Source organism: Phyllobates terribilis, unplaced genomic scaffold, assembly GCF_046119375.1.
Source record: "Phyllobates terribilis strain yellow unplaced genomic scaffold, ASM4611937v1 Scaffold_12__6_contigs__length_324123572, whole genome shotgun sequence".
NCBI lineage: Eukaryota > Metazoa > Chordata > Amphibia > Anura > Dendrobatidae > Phyllobates > Phyllobates terribilis.
The window spans coordinates 158,194,276-158,213,277 of NW_027362772.1; the positions used below are offsets into that span (position 1 = coordinate 158,194,276).

Genomic DNA, 19,002 nt, shown 5'->3' on the forward strand with positions numbered 1-19,002 from the left:
ACTCGAAGAGGATTGAAAGAAATCTGTCCCTTGAGAGAAGCAAGTCTAAGACGCAGATCAAACTTTGACTGGGAAAATAAGAGGATCCTATTTGCTGAATACTTCAAGGGATGAAAGTTCTGAGGGGTGAAATAGGGGACCTAAAAGGAGGTCAGGACAAAGAGGAGAATGTCAAGTAGCTCCACCCCAACACATCTGCAGGGAAGAGGTCTTCCCAAGAAGTGACCATAACATACATCATGAAGACCTGAGGGTCCTGGTGACGCGAGCGGTAAGCTTTTGGCTCAAATGGAACATGAAAAAATAAAAAAAAAAATAAAAAAAAAGGCATCTGTGAGTCAACAGTTTCTCGGCTGTGAAAATCTGAGGCCCAGTTGTTTACACTATGGCTGTAGACTGAAGAGTGTGCTGGTGAGGCGGTTCCACCAAGAAAAAAATCTTGGAAGCTTCCATCATTGTTGAAGGGCTACAGTTGTTCCACAGGGGTGCAGTGGCTTACTGCAGATTCGTTGGTCTGAACAAAGAGAAAGTGAGACCAGTGGGAGAGATATAGGAAGATGGCTCCAAGTTCCAGGGGGACTGATCTACAGTACAGTCTCTTCTCTAGACCAGAAGGCAAAAGAAAAAAAAAAACCTGCCATGATGCAGAAAATCTGATCCAAGACCACATCCCATACGTTGTAAATAAAAAAACTAAAAAGGGGGTGAGGGGGAGGGGTGGCAAATATCAACAGCTGCTCTCCCTACTGTTTAAAAAAAGTTCATATCAAAACTTTATTTTAAATCATTTTTCATATTTTATACCATTAAAAAAACTAAAATATTAAAAAAAAATTAAAACATACACTTTAGATTTTTTTTCAAATGTTGAAAAAGAAAAATGTTTGATGACACATTCCCTTTAAAGAGGCATTCCTATCTCTAAGATCCTGCCCCAATATGTAGTACGTGTAATAACACTATTAGAAAATACCTCTAGTTAGAAATGTAGCATAGTTCTGATTCGCTGTGTCACTTACCCCATGTGCAGGGCATTACAGTAGATTAGGTATCCATGGTTATGACCACTAATATAGTGACAGTTAGTAAATGTTATTAGTGGTCATAACCATCTAAGCTACTGCAATGCCCTGCACATGGGGTAATCGACATAGCGAATCAGAAGAACTATACTACATTTCTAACTAGAGGTATTTGCTAATAATATTATGTCTACCACATATTGGAATAGGGTCTTGGAGAAGAGAATACCCTTTTAAAATCTTGCATATCAATACATGTTCAATTTTCAGATGAAGTCTACAAAATAATACTTCTAATAATTGCTCACGCACTTTCAGCGCATTAATGACCGTTTCGATGTGAGTCTTCACAGCTTCGTGGGAGAATTCGGAGCTGGCCAGTGTGCACATGCTTTCCAAAGCTAAATAACGCAGATTGGTCTCTCGGTGTTGTAGGAATTGACCCAGCTGGTTGCAGGCTCTGACCAAAAGGTTGGGTTCGCTGAAAGGAAAAACACAAAATACATCATTAAATTGTTTAGCGGGCAAAACAATGCGTCAGATCATTCCTTTACAGGGAAAGTCTATCATCAGAGAAACCAAGATTAAGTGAAATGGTACAAGGGACAAGTTTATTATAACCCCAATTACAAAAACCTTGGGACGCAGAGTAAAATGTAAAGAAAACAAGAATGCAATGATTAGGAAATCTCTTACGGCCCTATTTTATTTACAGCAGACCATAGAATACAAATCAGAAGGTGAATTTCCATTTAATTTGAAAAGAATAACTCCTTGAGAAAGTATCAGCAGCAATACATCTCAAAAAAAGTTGTGCCCAGCTCTGTCCACCATTGTTCTGGGATGTATTAACAGAGGCATAGAGTCTAGATCACATGAAGTCATTATCCCCCTTTTATTCTACTCCTCTTTGGTCAGACCTCATCTGGAATACTGTGTCCAGTTCTGGACACCACATTTTAAAAAATATAGAAAAACTGGAGCAAGTTCAGAGAAGAGCGACCAGAATGGTGAGTGGACTGCAAACTATGTCCTACGAGGAACGGTTAAAAGGATCTGGGAATGTTTAGCTTGCAAAAAAGAGGAGACTTAATAGCTGTCTACAAATATCTGAAGTGATGTCACAGTGTAGAGGGATCACCCTTATTCTCATTTGCACATGGAAACACGAGAAGCAATGGGATGAAACTGATTAGATATTAGAAAATACTTCGACAGTGAGGGTGATCAGTGAGGGGAACAGGCAGCCACAAGAGGTGGTGAGTTCTCCTTCAATGGAAGTCTTCAGAGGCTGGACAGACATCTGTCTGAGATGGTTTAGTGAATCCTGCATTGAGCAGGGGGTTGGACACAAGGACCCTGGAGGTCCCCTCCAACTCTAACATGCTATAAATTGTAAACCCCAAAAAATGCCAGGACTGAAATCATCAATATTAAGTTGAAAGTTTTAAACTTTAAGTACAAAATATAAAATGTTTATAAAATCCAAAATACAGACACAAAGACACATTGGTGGGTGAGTAGAGAAGAGAATGCCAAGAGTGTGCAAAGCAGTCATCAAAGCAAAAGGTGGCTACTTTGAAGAACCTAGAATATAAGACATTTTCAGTTGTTTCACACTTTTTTGTTAAGTATATAATTCCACATGTGTTAATTCATAGTTTTGATGCCTTCAGTGTGAATGTACAATTTTCATAGTCATGAAAATACAGAAAAATCTTTAAATGAGAAGGTGTGTCCAAACTTTTGGTCTGTACTGTATATATAACTGGAATAGAGAATATCCCACAGTTGAAGGCATATGGTTGTTCATGCTGACTGATTGTGTATTCTAATCATGATTGATACACTCCCCTCTTCTTTTTACAACAGTCTGCAAACATCTGGGAAGTGAGGAGACTATTGCTTGAGTATCGGGAGTGGAATGTTTTCGTGTCTGATGTTGGAGTCTCGCTGTCCGCAGACCGGGGGTCTTTGCTGGATTTTTTCATTTCATAATACACCAAATATTTTCCATTGGTGAAAGGTCTGGACTGCGGGCGGCCGATTCATCATCCAAACTCCTCTTCTCTGAAGGCATACTGTTATGATGGGTGGTGTATGTGGTGTACCATTGTCTTGTTTTAAAACCTCTATATAATGCTTGGCACTGATGGCACCTTTTATGTGTACGCTGCCCATGTCATAGGTACTAATGCCCCCCATACCATCAGAGAATTGTGCGCTGATAAGCTGGATGGTCCCCTCCCGTCGGCAACACGCTGGATGGTCCCCTCCCGTCGGCAACAAGCAGGATGGTCCCCTCCACTCGGCAACAAGCAGGATGGTCCCCTCCACTCGGCAACAAGCAGGATGGTCCCCTCCACTCGGCAACAAGCAGGATGGTCCCCTCCACTCGGCAACAAGCAGGATGGTCCCCTCCACTCGGCAACAAGCAGGATGGTCCCCTCCACTCGGCAACAAGCAGGATGGTCCCCTCCACTCGGCAACAAGCAGGATGGTCCCCTCCACTCGGCAACAAGCAGGATGGTCCCCTCCACTCGGCAACAAGCAGGATGGTCCCCTCCACTCGGCAACAAGCAGGATGGTCCCCTCCACTCGGCAACAAGCAGGATGGTCCCCTCCACTCGGCAACAAGCAGGATGGTCCCCTCCACTCGGCAACAAGCAGGATGGTCCCCTCCACTCGGCAACAAGCAGGATGGTCCCCTCCACTCGGCAACAAGCAGGATGGTCCCTCTCCTCAAGTCTCTAGGACACACCGTCTGTGGTTTGCGTAAACAATTTCATGTTTTGATTCATCTGACCACAGAACAGTTTTCCATTTTGCCTCAGTCCCCTATAAATGCGCTTTGACCCAGAGAAGACGGCAGCGTTTCTGGATTGTGTTGATATATGGCTGCTTCTTTGCATGATGGAACTGTAACATGCATTTGAGGATTGCACGGCAAACTGTGTTCACAGACAATGATTTCTGGAATTATTCCTGAGCCCATGCAGTGATTTGCACAATTGAATCATTCCTGTTTTTTAATACAGTGCCACCTGACGGCCCACAGATCTCGAACATCTAATATTGACCGCTGGCCTTGCCCCTTGTGCACATGGATTTTTACAGAATCTCTGAATATTTTGATGATATTTTTAAATTATGTACTGTAGATGGTGAAATATTCAGTCTTTACAATATTACATTGAACATTTTTTTGGAATTGTTCCGCAATAATTAGATGCAGTTGTTCACAGACTGTGGACCCTCCAACCATCTTTGCTTCAGAGAGACTCTGCCTTTCTAACATGTCCCTTTTATACACAGTCATGACCTTCCAGCTGTTTCTCATTAGTACCACTTACTTTTCCAGCTGGTTAACCCTGTCCAAGCCTATTTTTGAGATGTGATGCTGCCATCAAGTTCTAAGAGTACATTTTTTCAAATGGAATAGAAAAATGATGAACGTTCAACTTCTGATCTGGGTTCTTGTGTGAATAAAATAGGACAACAAGGCTTTCTTCACACATCAGTATTTGTATGCCAAAACCAGGAAGAAGTCTAAAACACAGAAAGGGTGTCAAGCTTTCAATTATAGTTTCGGCATACAAACTATGACTTGTGAATAAGTCCTAAGGGGGTTTTCAAATCGTTGCATTCTTGTTTTCTCTACATTTTCTACAGCATCCTAAGTTTACAGACTTGTTAATATTCAGGAGGAATAACAGAGGAACAGCAGGTGCACATGTATTATGTTGTATTATGGCATGTCTAAAATGCCTAAAAAATACATGTATGTATTTGACAAGCAACAGCTTTGTATACACCTACCTGTCATAATGAATAATAAGGCTAATGGCCTCAAACAGTATGGCATTCTTTGCATTGGAGTGCTGCACTTTCTTGGACTTTGGGGGCTCCTGGGCTTTATTTAGGATGGTCTCCAGGCATTCAACAAGTCGTCCTTTCACAGCCGCATCCTCTGATAACACAGGTATAAAATAATCAATATATAACATTTCCCGTATATCTACTTTACATCTGCATCATTTTACAAACATCATTTTAAGATGTTAGAGGGGTTAAAAGTTGAGCAGCAATTTCTCATTATTTTAAATTTCCAAAACCTGTTTAGGGACCTATTTCGATTTCAACGGACAGAATTTGATAACATTGAATATGTCGTGATCATTTATTTTTTTTTTGTAACCTTTGAAAAAACCCTAAGCCTAACCCTAATGGCAAAGAATGAAAGAAATAAAAATTCTAAAATAAGAAAACCTTACTCTGACTAGGGGGATGACACGGGGGGGAATAATCAAGGGGCTGCACTGCGAGGCACAGCTCAAGTGCTGTCCTATTTACTAATTATTGGGCTTTTGATCACTGTGTTAGACCCTAACACAGGTGATCAAAAGTCAGAAACCAATAGGAATAATCCCGGCGGTTGCAGAGGGACACTAAATTTGTTTTCATCACTCCAAGCAGCAACTTGTAAGACTATGCTAAGAACGATTTAATTGGGACAGAGTAAAATAAAAAAAAGCTCTTTATTACCAGGTGGAGGGTAACACTGAAGAAGGCGCAGCAACTTTACAGAAAGCCAAGGCGCTGGGACAAAGTAGTAGGTGTAATCCTGCAGGTCGGTGGAGGCTGAAGACACAATCTGTGTAAAGGTGAAGAAAAAAACATTCTGATCAGATCTGATTCAAATAGAACCTGCATTATTTTATTATAAAACCTAAACATCTATTAGCTGGATTGCAACAAGATTACTTTTCAGTGGATGTGACAGGTATCCTATGTCACACAGACTGAAAGAATATGAAGCTGTAGACATGTAGAGTTGTCAATGCAGGGGCAAGCGCGACTCGCAGGCTCACCACGCCAGTGGATGGTGGGGGAAAGCGCGACTCGCAGGCTCACCACGCCAGTGGATGGTGGGGGAAAGCGCGACTCGCAGGCTCACCACGCCAGTGGATGGTGGGGGAAAGCGCGACTCGCAGGCTCACCACGCCAGTGGATGGTGGGGGAAAGCGCGACTCGCAGGCTCACCACGCCAGTGGATGGTGGGGGAAAGCGCGACTCGCAGGCTCACCACGCCAGTGGATGGTGGGGGAAAGCGCGACTCGCAGGCTCACCACGCCAGTGGATGGTGGGGGAAAGCGCGACTCGCAGGCTCACCACGCCAGTGGATGGTGGGGGAAAGCGCGACTCGCAGGCTCACCACGCCAGTGGATGGTGGGGGAAAGCGCGACTCGCAGGCTCACCACGCCAGTGGATGGTGGGGGAAAGCGCGACTCGCAGGCTCACCACGCCAGTGGATGGTGGGGGAAAGCGCGACTCGCAGGCTCACCACGCCAGTGGATGGTGGGGGAAAGCGCGACTCGCAGGCTCACCACGCCAGTGGATGGTGGGGGAAAGCGCGACTCGCAGGCTCACCACGCCAGTGGATGGTGGGGGAAAGCGCGACTCGCAGGCTCACCACGCCAGTGGATGGTGGGGGAAAGCGCGACTCGCAGGCTCACCACGCCAGTGGATGGTGGGGGAAAGCGCGACTCGCAGGCTCACCACGCCAGTGGATGGTGGGGGAAAGCGCGACTCGCAGGCTCACCACGCCAGTGGATGGTGGGGGAAAGCGCGACTCGCAGGCTCACCACGCCAGTGGATGGTGGGGGAAAGCGCGACTCGCAGGCTCACCACGCCAGTGGATGGTGGGGGAAAGCGCGACTCGCAGGCTCACCACGCCAGTGGATGGTGGGGGAAAGCGCGACTCGCAGGCTCACCACGCCAGTGGATGGTGGGGGAAAGCGCAACTCGCAGGCTCACCACGCCAGTGGATGGTGGGGGAAAGCGCAACTCGCAGGCTCACCACGCCAGAGGATGGGGGGAAAGCGCAACTCGCAGGCTCACCACGCCAGTGGATGGGGGGAAAGCGCGACTCGCAGGCTCACCACGCCAGTGGATGGGGGGAAAGCGCGACTCGCAGGCTCACCACGCCAGTGGATGGGGGGAAAGCGCGACTCGCAGGCTCACCACGCCAGTGGATGGGGGGAAAGCGCGACTCGCAGGCTCACCACGCCAGTGGATGGGGGGAAAGCGCGACTCGCAGGCTCACCACGCCAGTGGATGGGGGGAAAGCGCGACTCGCAGGCTCACCACGCCAGTGGATGGGGGGAAAGCGCGACTCGCAGGTTCATCACACCAGTGGATGGGGGGGGAAAGCAGGACTCGCAGGCTCACCACGCCAGAGGATGGGGGGAAAGCGCAACTCGCAGGCTCACCACGCCAGAGGATGGTGGGGGAAAGCGCGACTCGCAGGCTCACCACGCCAGTGGATGGGGGGAAAGCGCGACTCGCAGGCTCACCACGCCAGTGGATGGGGGGAAAGCGCGACTCGCAGGCTCACCACGCCAGTGGATGGGGGGAAAGCGCGACTCGCAGGCTCACCACGCCAGTGGATGGGGGGAAAGCGCGACTCGCAGGTTCATCACACCAGTGGATGGGGGGGGGGGAAGGCAGGACTCGCAGGCTCTCTACACCAGTGGTGGGGGAAGCGGGACTTGCAAGATCTCTACACCACTAAGTACATCACAGGTGGCACATTGCAATTAAAATTGTAAATCCTGGAAAGGCGTATTACCTTCCACAATGGAGTCTCTACCATTTTTCTCAATTTCACAAAATATCCTCATCGGAGACCCCCGAGTTCTGCTCTTCCGGTCATTTAAAGATGAGATGTACAGATAATGAAATGGGAGAACTGAAGTAGATGCTGGTCTCAGAGAGAAACAGATCCTTCCATAAGTGGAAATTTGATTAATCTGATGAGACCTTTCAGAGGAAGAGGAAGAGGAGGAGGAGGAGGAGTGGGGGGGGAAGAGACGCTGCAACTTTACATCTATGCTTACTTCTACCTTAGGGAGCAGCGAGATGGCTGTATAACATGGACGACGATCGCATCACAATGCTCGGACTGGCCTTCGGCCGCCCTGACCCGAGCATGACAGCTGCATAGAAATACAGGCTGTCCTGCTCGGGTGAGGAAAGCCCCTGGCCAGTCTGAGCATTACGATATGATCCTCAGCTGTGTTATATGGCTGTCTGACTGCACCCTTACACAGCAATCAGGATGGAAGAGGGGGCTGTCATGGCCTGTGGAAATCTACCTAAACAGATAATACGTACCCTACTAAGTCTAGAGACTGCTAGGGAGACGCACGTCTTGAAGTCATCGGGATTCTTCCGGCACAGGCAGGTAATGAGGCTTACGGCTGCGGTCACCACTCCCTGTAATAACAAAAAGATCATCATAGCGTTATATTCTCTTTGCCATTGTAGGAAATACAATATAAACCTATCATTTGTCTAAATCAGTGTTCAATGGTTTAGTAATTCTACTCCGCAGCCCTTATCATAAAAAGGGCATCTGTGCACCAGGAGCCAAACAGGATCATGCAGAAACGGCGGGGCGGTGATATTTACTTGCCTTGCTGTACGTTTTGTGCAGAAATAGTTATCAAATTAAGCCATTAATTTCTGCTGTGACTCATAATACAATCAGGTCCTTCCAGACCCTCCGCTATTTTTACCTGAGAGCACAAAACAAGTGGAAACAAATTTTCCCTTCGTGTCATATATGCAAAAAAAGAAAGAAAAATTGTAGTTTTTTTTTTTTTTTACAAAGAATAACTAACAAGGTGCAATTTTATTTTTTTTAAAGGCGTACCATGTGTTGATCATTAAGCAGATGAACGACCCGTGACGTCCATTCGCCCATTGGCACCAGGTCAGGTGAAGTCTTGTATAGTCTTAGGAGGCACAGGGCAGCACTCTGCTTCACGCTATCCATCGTGTCCCTGTTAGAGACGTTTGATATAATAAAAAATAAAATATAAAGAAATCGAACAGTGTCCAGCCGCCTAAATGGGATATAATTAAATCTTACCCTGCAACGAGAATCCTGGGAATCTCGGAGGCAAAGGCTTCTGCCATTTCCCTGCTGCCGACGTTGGCGATGCAATGCAGGGCCAGGCACATGAAGGTGGGGTTTCGGCTGGCCAGGTCATTCTTGATGGCGTTGTTAATGAGACGAATGAGTTCACTGTTGGAATTCACCAAAACGGAGATAAAAAGATAACCCTAAAAACAATGGGAAAAGATTTAATCAGATTCAACGAAGACGTTTCACCCTCGTAAAAACACATTGTTACATAGACGACGTCAGCAGGTTTCTGCTATGTAATCTGAGAACAGAATGTTGTAGGGGCAGATTCCTGATTCCGGTGATGTGTCACTTGCTGGGCCGCTCGGTGCAGTTTTGATAGAATCCCTGTTTTCTCGGCTGCAGATCTCAGAATGCTGAGCCTTGTATAAACCCGCCCACATCACTGATTGGCTGCTTCCTGTGCACATTGACAGCAAACTGCCAATCAGAGGTGGGGGCGTGGTTAAACGGATTAGCTGGACTGGCCTTAACATGACACCTGGTCCCTGCAGTGACAATCTCCTGCTGATAAAACACGGATTTTATTGAAACTACAAACGATCACACATCCCTGGAATCAAAGTCTCTGCCCCTACAAAGCAAAAAAAACCTCAAGAAAGATTCCATTTAAAAGGAGGATTTTGGTTTGGAATCCACACCTAAACACTTCCTCAAATATCAAATGTGTAAACACAGCCCAAGACAACCTGGGAAAACTCGCCCGGTTACTTACGATCTGCTTCTCTGTGTACTTATTGGAGCTCAGTAAATTTACTGCTTCCATATGCCCAAAATCAATGTCGTGGCCGAGCAGGAAAATGAAGAGCAGCTTGCAGACATATTTCTTCTTACTGTAGCCATCCAGGGCTTTGTCTCCTAGTAAAGCAAAGGATATGATGAAAAAAAAAAAGATATATAGATGCATCCTGCTATTGGTATATAGGTGCTTAGACTACTATACATTTAGCATACAGTAAATGCAGCGCTCCCCAAAATAACCTACATGGTGGCTCCCTCACCTTTAAATTTCGACCTGATATTGGCCAGCTCCTTGTTGATTCTTTTAATTTCGGCTTCTTTGCTCTTACCTTGGGGGGGAAAAAAATGATATATAGGATATTGAAAGAATATTCAATAAGAATTTTTTTTTCCAGATGGAAATCCACACTACCTAGTATACAGGGTATATACACTGGTGTAAGATGGGTATATACGGTTGTAAACTGTTACACAATAATATACAATGGTTCTAGTATCATTTTGCCTATATGTGTTCCCTTTTGGAGCGGTTAATCTATTACCAGCGAGTGCTCAAGAGAGAATTAGTCTCCTTCCCCCTCTGGCAGCTGGAAATAAAGTACCCTCTTACATCTTATATACAGGTGTAAACTTTTTCAAAACAATATACAATGGTTCTAGAATCATTTTGTCTATATGTTTTCCCCCTTTGGAGCGGTTAATCTGTTGCCAGTTAGATCTCGAAAGAGACTAGTCTCCTTCCCCCTCTGGCAGCCGATAATAAAGTCCCCTCTTATACATCCTTACATCTTATATAAATCAGAGTAAAATGGATTCAAAATAATATACAATGGTTCTAGTATTATTTTGTTTCTGTGCCTTTCCCCCTCAGAGCTGTTAATCTAAGAGTCAATTAATATCCTTCCCCCTCTGGCAACTGATATGTGCAAGGTAAGAAGGGACTTTTTTTTTTTTTTTTTTTTTTAAAGGCTTTCCTAATTTTCATCACAATAAAAATATTAAACAATAGCATTAGAGGTAAAAAGTATAATCAATGTCCACTGAAGCCAGTCCAATAAGAAGATGGGAGATCACTTAAGCCCTTCAAGATCTGAGTATATCCCCTGCAGACTTTTACACTTTCCCAGGACATAGAAGTATCAGGTGCGGGACTATGAAGTGGGCAGATGCCAGCTGTCTTATACAGCTAGCAATTGCCTGTAACAGCAGTGATGGGAGCCAGCTCTGATCACCGCTGTTAGTCTGACAGAGGCATTTAAATGACGCAATCCTGATGATGGACATCCATTCTGGTGCTCACTGCCCCAACCTGCAGGGTGGCAATAGCTTGCACTGGTAGACAGGAGGGGTCTGCTAAAGTATTGCAGTATATAGTAAAAACGTTCAAATAATCACTGCCTCAAGTTCCCTAAGGAGACTCAAAAATAATTTTTTTTTTTTAAAGGGAATCTGTCACCAGGTTATTGCTTCCCAATCTGAGAGCAGCATGATGTAGGGGCTGAGACCCCGATTCCAGTGATGTGTCACTTACTGGGCTGCTTGCTGTAGTGTTGATAAAATCCCTGTTTTCTCTGCTGCAGATCTAGCAGTGCTCAGAATGCTGAGGTCTGTATAACCCCGTCCACACCTCTGATTGGCAGCTGTCTGTGTGCACTGTGCATAGGCAGAAAGCAGCCAATCAGTGGTAGTTATACAGAGCTCATGAATATGGAAGACTACCTGGCAGCAGGTTTACTAACCCTCTAATGATAATCTCCTGCTGATAAAACTGTGACATTGCTGGAATCAGGGTCTTTGTCTCTATATCATGCTGCTCTCAGATTAGATGGCAAAAACCTGGCGACAGATTCCCTTTAAACATAAAAAGCTTGAATCACCCGCTTTTTTTCCCTGATCAGACACATGACATATAATATGCATAATCAGTATCTCCATGTCTGTACAAGTCCCATTTATCACAATATAAAACTATTTCATCCATAAGATAATTAAGGTTATAAGCAAAATTAAAAAGCCAGAATGTGTGTGTTTTCAGTCATTGCACCACCTTAACCCCTTCACCCACAGGTGATTTCCCGTTTTTTCCTCCCCTTCTTCCAAGAGCCATAATTTTTTTATTTTTCCGTCAACATAAGCCAGATCAGGGCTTGTTTTTTGAGGGACGACTTGTACTTTTGAATTTCCTCATTCATCTCCCGACATTTGTGTCTTTTTTTTTTTTTATTCATCAGTTCATGGTGAACATGTGACGTTGTGCCGGGCCGGCCAAAGAAAGAAAAGCTCCAGGTGCCAAGAGGTAAGAAGTGTCTCTAAGGGTCACCGTCCGATGGCCACGTTACTGATCTGGTCACTGGAGGGTTCTGCAGAATAATTTGCACCAACTCTAGTGCCGGGTATAGGTCCCTCACCGATCGGGAGTCGGGTCCGGGAGTCGGGTCCGGGAGTCGGGTCCGGGAGTCGGGTCCGGGAGTCGGGTCCGGGAGTCGGGTCCGGGAGTCGGGTCCGGGAGTCGGGTCCGGGAGTCGGGTCCGGGAGTCGGGTCCGGGAGTCGGGTCCGGGAGTCGGGTCCGGGAGTCGGGTCCGGGAGTCGGGTCCGGGAGTCGGGTCCGGGAGTCGGGTCCGGGAGTCGGGTCCGGGAGTCGGGTCCGGGAGTCGGGTCCGGGAGTCGGGTCCGGGAGTCGGGTCCGGGAGTCGGGTCCGGGAGTCGGGTCCCTCCCCCTTCTAACTATCCGTCACAGAAAAACGGACAGCACACACATGGCTTCCTAGTGCTTTCTGATTTTTTCCCCGGGCACACTGACTCGCATTGCAGATTTTGATCCTGCACTCAGATCAGTATCGCACAGGTCTCGCCTATTTTGCACGGACTGCTCGGTCCGTGAAAAAAAAAATCTTCCGTGTGAACAGCTCCACAGACTGTCATAGGTACAGTGCCATCTGGGAAAAACTGATGTGTAATTGAGCCCTTACCCTAATATTCGGTAGCAGATTTAGTGCATGTTCACACACAGCAGATATGTGTAAGAAAGGGGTAGAGTATGTGCCGCTCAAATCCTCCAGAACTCATGGGCCTGAAAGTGGCCGCTCCAACACCAAGACTCATTCTGCGTTGACCTGGAGCGTGAGCGAACTTGTCGTATTGAATTGAAGCAAATTAAATATTAAATGATGCAACTTTTAAACATCCGAAGCGAAGCCAAAAAAAGGGAAACGAGAAAAAAAAAAGCAATTTGAGGGATAGAGACACAATGGCAGGAAATACAAGAACTCACCCCACCCTGTACACTGCGGAGGGTCCTAATGAAGTGCTACAGCCATGTGTCCAGGTAACCGGCATAACATGGGTAGTATTGGAGCGCAGGTATACTGATATTTAGCTGTGTCTTTATATATCCCAGCACTAATGCACACAACCTCAGAATGGTACAGATCGGTGAAGGTCAGTTCACACATGGCAAAAAAAACGTTGGCAGAAAAACTGTTGCATTAAATATGCTTTTTTTTTTTTTTCACCAATCATTAGATTTTCAAAAAATGTAAGGCAAAAAAACTATAGCGTACATGTGAGTAAAAAAAGGGCAGATTTTCCCATTATTTCCAGACCACGAGGATTCTTTGGGCCATTTTCCACAGACTTCATTTTTCCAAAAAACTGACATGTAAAAAAAAAAAAAAAAAAAAAAAAAAAAGCCCCACAATTTCCATTTTCCCCCATGTACACGTGTGTACTCTAGAACAGCTTTTAGGATGTGAAGTCTAATAACTCAAGTCATCCTGCGTCCTTGAAGGAGATTTGATACAGGCGCTGAAATCAGTTAGACAGATTTTATCTCCTGCTGTCTACATCAGTATAGCTGCACGCATGTTTTCTCATCATTGTTAGCTGGTTTCTAGCAGAGCTCAACTCCCCTGCACTCTTCAATAATGGCAGTGTAGAGCTGTGCTTGTTGCCACTGTATTTGATGCACATGGTAGAGGATTATCTTTTGCCATATGCATCAATAGAGAGGAATTTGCATTTTCACATCAATGATCAGTCCGCTGCTGCAAGAAATAAACATAACTCCGCTCGGCACTGCCTACTTTTTACAAGCTACTCCATTGTGAGGGGAGCACAGGAGTTGAGCTATCGATGATGTAAAACCCAACTGCAGCTATACTGATGTAGGTGGCAGAAGATACAATCGGGCGCACAGGAGCATAAGGGGAACTCTACATTTTAGATTAGCTTGATAATTCAGATGAGACTAGTCAAGAGCACACAGGAGAGGAGGAGGAGTAAGGGGTCTGTAGCACTGAACACAAGCAAGTACTGCTGGGAAATGTAGTTTTAGTGGTGTAAGAATGGTGCACATAACTGAATGGGAAGGCCAAAAGTGCAGATGGAGATGAAAAAAGAAACATTAAGTTGGGCCTAGTCTGTATATTAACAATAAGCATGTATGTACTGTGCTTTGTGACAAATAATCCGATAATAACTTTGTAATTTGTCTCCTTTTATCACTATTGATGTTCTAGTTTATTACCGCTTTGTCTTGTGGATTCCTAGCCAAGTTTTATTGCCTTGAAAACTAATAAAAACAGACAAACGAAAAAACATCTGTACACTTTATAGGAAGGGGCTCTGAACATACGGATTGTACACAAACATCTAACAAGTAGGCAGGGGTCCCCATGTGCACTAGCCCATTCTCATGGAAGATAACTCCGATCAGAGCTGTCTGGCAGCGGCTCACTCCCTTCTCACCATAGAGCAGGGTTCCCCAACTCCAGTCCTCAAGGCCCACCAACAGGTCATGTTTTCAGGATTTCCTTAGTATTGCACAGGTGATAATTCCATCACCTGTGCAATACTAAGGAGATCCTGAAAACCTGACCTGTTGGTGGGCCTTGAGGACTGGAGTTGGGGAACACTGCCATAGAGCACCAAAGAACAGTTGGGTGTGCATGAGTACGGGGGAACCATGTCACATATATACAAAACAGGCAGAAGAAACGAGACCATCTTTATTAAGAACCCTCTAGAATAACAGAAGGGAATTTCCCTCATACTGATTATAGGGGAGAACCAAATACAGTATTCATTCACCAGCAATATACAAGTACATGTCACATTATTACACATCCTCTCCACCACCACCCCACACAGTCCCCTGCCCCCCCCACACACACACACGACCCCCTGCTCCCCCCCCCCACACACACACACACGACCCCCTGCTCCCCCCCCCCCACACACACGACCCCCTGCTGCCCCCCACACACACACACGACCCCCTGCTCCCCCCCACACACACACACACGACCCCCTGCTCCCCCCCCACACACACGACCCCCTGCTCCCCCCCCACACACACGACCCCCTGCTCCCCCCCCACACACACGACCCCCTGCTCCCCCCCCACACACACGACCCCCTGCTTCCCCCCCCACACACACACGACCCCCTGCTCCCCCCCCACACGACCCCCTGCTCCCCCCCCACACGACCCGCTGCTCTCCCCCCCACACACGACCCCCTGCTCTCCCCCCCACACACGACCCCCTGCTCTCCCCCCCACACACGACCCCCTGCTCTCCCCCCCACACACGACCCCCTGCTCTCCCCCCCACACACGACCCCCTGCTCCCCCCCCCACACACGACCCCCTGCTCCCCCCCCCACACACGACCCCCTGCTCCCCCCCCCACACACGACCCCCTGCTCCCCCCCCACACACGAACGACCCCCTGCTCCCCCCCCCACACACACGACCCCCTGCTCCCCCCCCCCACACACACACGACCCCCTGCTCCCCCCCCCACACACACACGACCCCCTGCTCCCCCCCCCACACACACACGACCCCCTGCTCCCCCCCCCACACACACACACACGACCCCCTGCTCCCTCCCCCCTCCATACACACACACACACAGGGGCCCCTGCTCCCCCCCCCCTCCATACACACGGGGCCCCTGCTCCCCCCCCCCTCCATACACACGGGGCCCCTGCTCCCCCCCCCCCTCCATACACACGGGGCCCCTGCTCCCCCCCCCCTCCATACACACGGGGCCCCTGCTCCCCCCCCCCTCCATACACACGGGGCCCCTGCTCCCCCCCCCCTCCATACACACGGGGCCCCTGCTCCCCCCCCCCTCCATACACACGGGGCCCCTGCTCTCCCCCCTCCATACACACGGGGCCCCTGCTCCCCCCCCCTCCATACACACGGGGCCCCTGCTCCCTCCATACACACGGGGCCCCTGCTCCCCCCATACACACGGGGCCCCTGCTCCCCCCCCCTCCATACACACGGGGCCCCTGCTCCCTCCCCCCTCCATACACACGGGGCCCCTGCTCCCCCCCCCTCCATACACACGGGGCCCCTGCTCCCCCCCCCCCTCCATACACACGGGGCCCCTGCTCCCCCCCCCCTCCATACACACGGGGCCCCTGCTCCCCCCCCCTCCATACACACGGGGCCCCTGCTCCCCCCCACCTCCATACACACGGGGCCCCTGCTCCCCCCCACCCCCCCTCCATACACACGGGGCCCCTGCTCCCCCCCCCTCCATACACACGGGGCCCCTGCTCCCCCCCACCCCCCCTCCATACACACGGGGCCCCTGCTCCCTCCCCCCTCCTCCATACACACGGGGCCCCTGCTCCCTCCCCCCTCCTCCATACACACGGGGCCCCTGCTCCCTCCCCCCTCCATACACACGGGGCCCCTGCTCCCCCCCCCCCTCCTCCATACACACGGGGCCCCTGCTCCCCCCCCCCCTCCATACACACGGGGCCCCTGCTCCCCCCCCTCCATACACACGGGGCCCCTGCTCCCCATTCATACTCCCTCCTCAGTGCCAGCCCCCGCCACCTCCAGGCCGCAGCCCGGGCCCCCAGTCTCTCCTGCACACGGAGCCCCACTTACAGTTCCTGATGTCGGAGATGAACACGGCCAGTCCCCGCATCCCGTCCCCTTTAGACACGGCCGGCATGGTTCCTGCAGACCAGGCCTGGGCGGGGGCGACTGCACTGAGGAAGGCGGGAGCGGTGACAGCGGCGGCTTCGGGCTGTGACAGCGGGCGCCTGGCTCCGGTACTCGGCCCCGGCTCACTATCAGACTACAGCGGGGGAATGTGAGAGCTACAGGCTTAGGGAGAAGCAGGGAACAGCAGGAAATCCGCCGCAGGGGCTCGTCCCGCCCTCCTCTGCCGCCCATTGGCCGGTGACTGACGGAGCCTCTCGCTGATTGGAAGAAACCGATGTCAGTCAGCGAGGCAGCAGAGGGAGGGGAAGAAGGGTGTGTCAGTGGGAAATGACGTCACTTTTCTAACTTAGCTCATTAGCGTACGCGCCTCATGCTCCTATCCTATTGGTCAATTCAGTCTTATTGGCCGGCTCTTATAGGGGGACACGTCATCTGGAGGGAGGGGCTTTATAAGGCCACGCCCTATGTAGTATGCGCCTTTCTATTAAAGGGGTTGTCCACTTTTGGGATTTTTTTTTTCTTACTTGAATACATGTATTTGTGGCTAAATAGCATATTTACAACTGGCTTTCATTAAAAGATGTTTCACCATTTGGTCTTTTTATCCCTGCACATTCATCTGTGGTTATAAATCACCCATCAGAGCTCACTGATGGAATCTCAGGTAGCCCATTCTGCAGCCAGAAATAAACAGTGCAATGCAGAGGCTATAAAAGGCAAACGGTGCAATATTTTTAATGAAGCCCAATTGCAAAAATTAGTTTCACCTAAAAATACATGTATTTAATGTATTTAAGTTAAAAAAAATGTCCCCAGAGGTGGACAACCCCCTTAACTTGCAGCCAGTGGTGTCTTCTTATGTACAGAATGTTTTTAGCTGATTGATCACCCTGTGAGGATTTGAACCTGCGATCACTTGTGTATTGCAAAATTACTTCCCCGTGGGGGAAGGGCTTCATAGGTGCACAGACTTGACACCTGCACTGCCCGGAGGGGGCTCAGCTTCCTGTATGGAGGATGCTGCCCAGGTTCACCGCCTCTGCTGGCAGTGACATAGTTAAAGGGATTTAGCAAATGACAGTACTCTTAAAGGGAAGGTCTGATAATAGCATAATGTAGAGCAAGAGAGCCTGATTCCAGCGATGTGTCACTTACTAGACTGTGTGCTGTCATTTCAAAACAATCAGTGTTTTATCAGCAGCAGATTATCACTGCAGGACTAGGTGTCAGGTGCACAGCAGTCCAGCTAGTCTGTGTAACCACGCCCCCTCTTCTGATTGGCAGTTTGCTGACAGTGTACACAGAAAGCTACCAATCAGTGCTGTGGGCGGGGTTATACACAACTGAGAATACTGATAAAAACAGGAATACATATAAAATACATATAAAACAGGAATTTTATCAAAACTACAGCAAGCAGCCCAATAAGTGATACGTCGCCGGAATCAGGGTCTCTGCCCGTACATCATGCTGCTCTCAGATTATATAGCAAAAATATGCTGATGGATTTCCTTTAAAGACAAGAAAATGTACCTTTCTTGGTGCAAAATCACTTAAGGATTGCCAAGATGATGAACTTAAGGGAAAGTGTTGGGGAGTGTTGTAGAAAAAACGCGTCAAAAACACGATGTGTGCACGCAGCCTGATGATAATTTTCTGTATTGTACAGATTTGTGTCTACATCTCCTCCACCCTCCACCACCGCTGGAATCTGCTGACTTGGGGAAGTTGTGAGTTCCTAGGAAACTTTTCTGTGATTCAGCAGGATTTCCCCAGAAGAAACCAGTGTGGAGTTTATTTTTTTTATTTAGGACGTTGCAGAATATTGCAGCTACTTATATGAATTTATTCCCAACATTGAAAGTTATCACCCACCCACTTGGCTAAGTATTAACTTTCCGATCGGTGGGGATCCGAGTGGTCCCAAGAACGGGGCTCTAAAGTGCCTCTTGGGAAGTGGGTCACTCCCTTCATTTAGTATGGGAGATAACTAAGTACACCCCAATCCCACCGACGGTCTCATAGAGAATGATTGATGCGGTGGTGTTACGGCACTGCTGCGTTTTTATGGGGTGTTTCTTGGGACCTATGAGACCCCATTTCAGGAAAACCCATGCAGTTTGTTAAAAAGGGCTTTACTCATCTTCCCCGGGTCCAGTGCAGAGTCTCTGCCGCTGCTCCTTGCGCCTATTATCTGCAGCACAGATGTCACGACAGCCAATCAGTGAACTTAGTGGCTTTGAGAGCTTGTGCCATCAGCGAGTTCAGCGAA

At 48.3% G+C, this 19,002-nt stretch overlaps 1 protein-coding gene across 3 annotated transcripts in view; it reads right to left on the reverse strand.

Moving 5' to 3' along the window:
- The window catches only part of LOC141172341 (AP-2 complex subunit alpha-1), a 44,890-nt gene extending 27,904 nt beyond the window's left edge, over positions 1-16,986 (reverse strand). For 2 of the 3 annotated variants that reach the window (XM_073656444.1, XM_073656443.1), the window contains exons 1-9: positions 16,671-16,985; positions 10,017-10,085; positions 9,731-9,873; positions 8,959-9,152; positions 8,740-8,869; positions 8,199-8,300; positions 5,568-5,676; positions 4,842-4,992; positions 1,335-1,503 (exon numbers count right to left, since the gene is read on the reverse strand). In XM_073656444.1, the coding sequence (XP_073512545.1) occupies positions 1,335-1,503; positions 4,842-4,992; positions 5,568-5,676; positions 8,199-8,300; positions 8,740-8,869; positions 8,959-9,152; positions 9,731-9,873; positions 10,017-10,085; positions 16,671-16,737 (1,134 nt within the window). In that variant the 5' untranslated portion in view covers positions 16,738-16,985. Of the gene's footprint in view, positions 1-1,334; positions 1,504-4,841; positions 4,993-5,567; positions 5,677-8,198; positions 8,301-8,739; positions 8,870-8,958; positions 9,153-9,730; positions 9,874-10,016; positions 10,086-16,670 lie in introns of all 3 variants that reach the window. The other variant, XM_073656445.1, reaches the window with a different exon arrangement.
- Between the last annotated feature and the right edge of the window lie 2,016 nt (positions 16,987-19,002).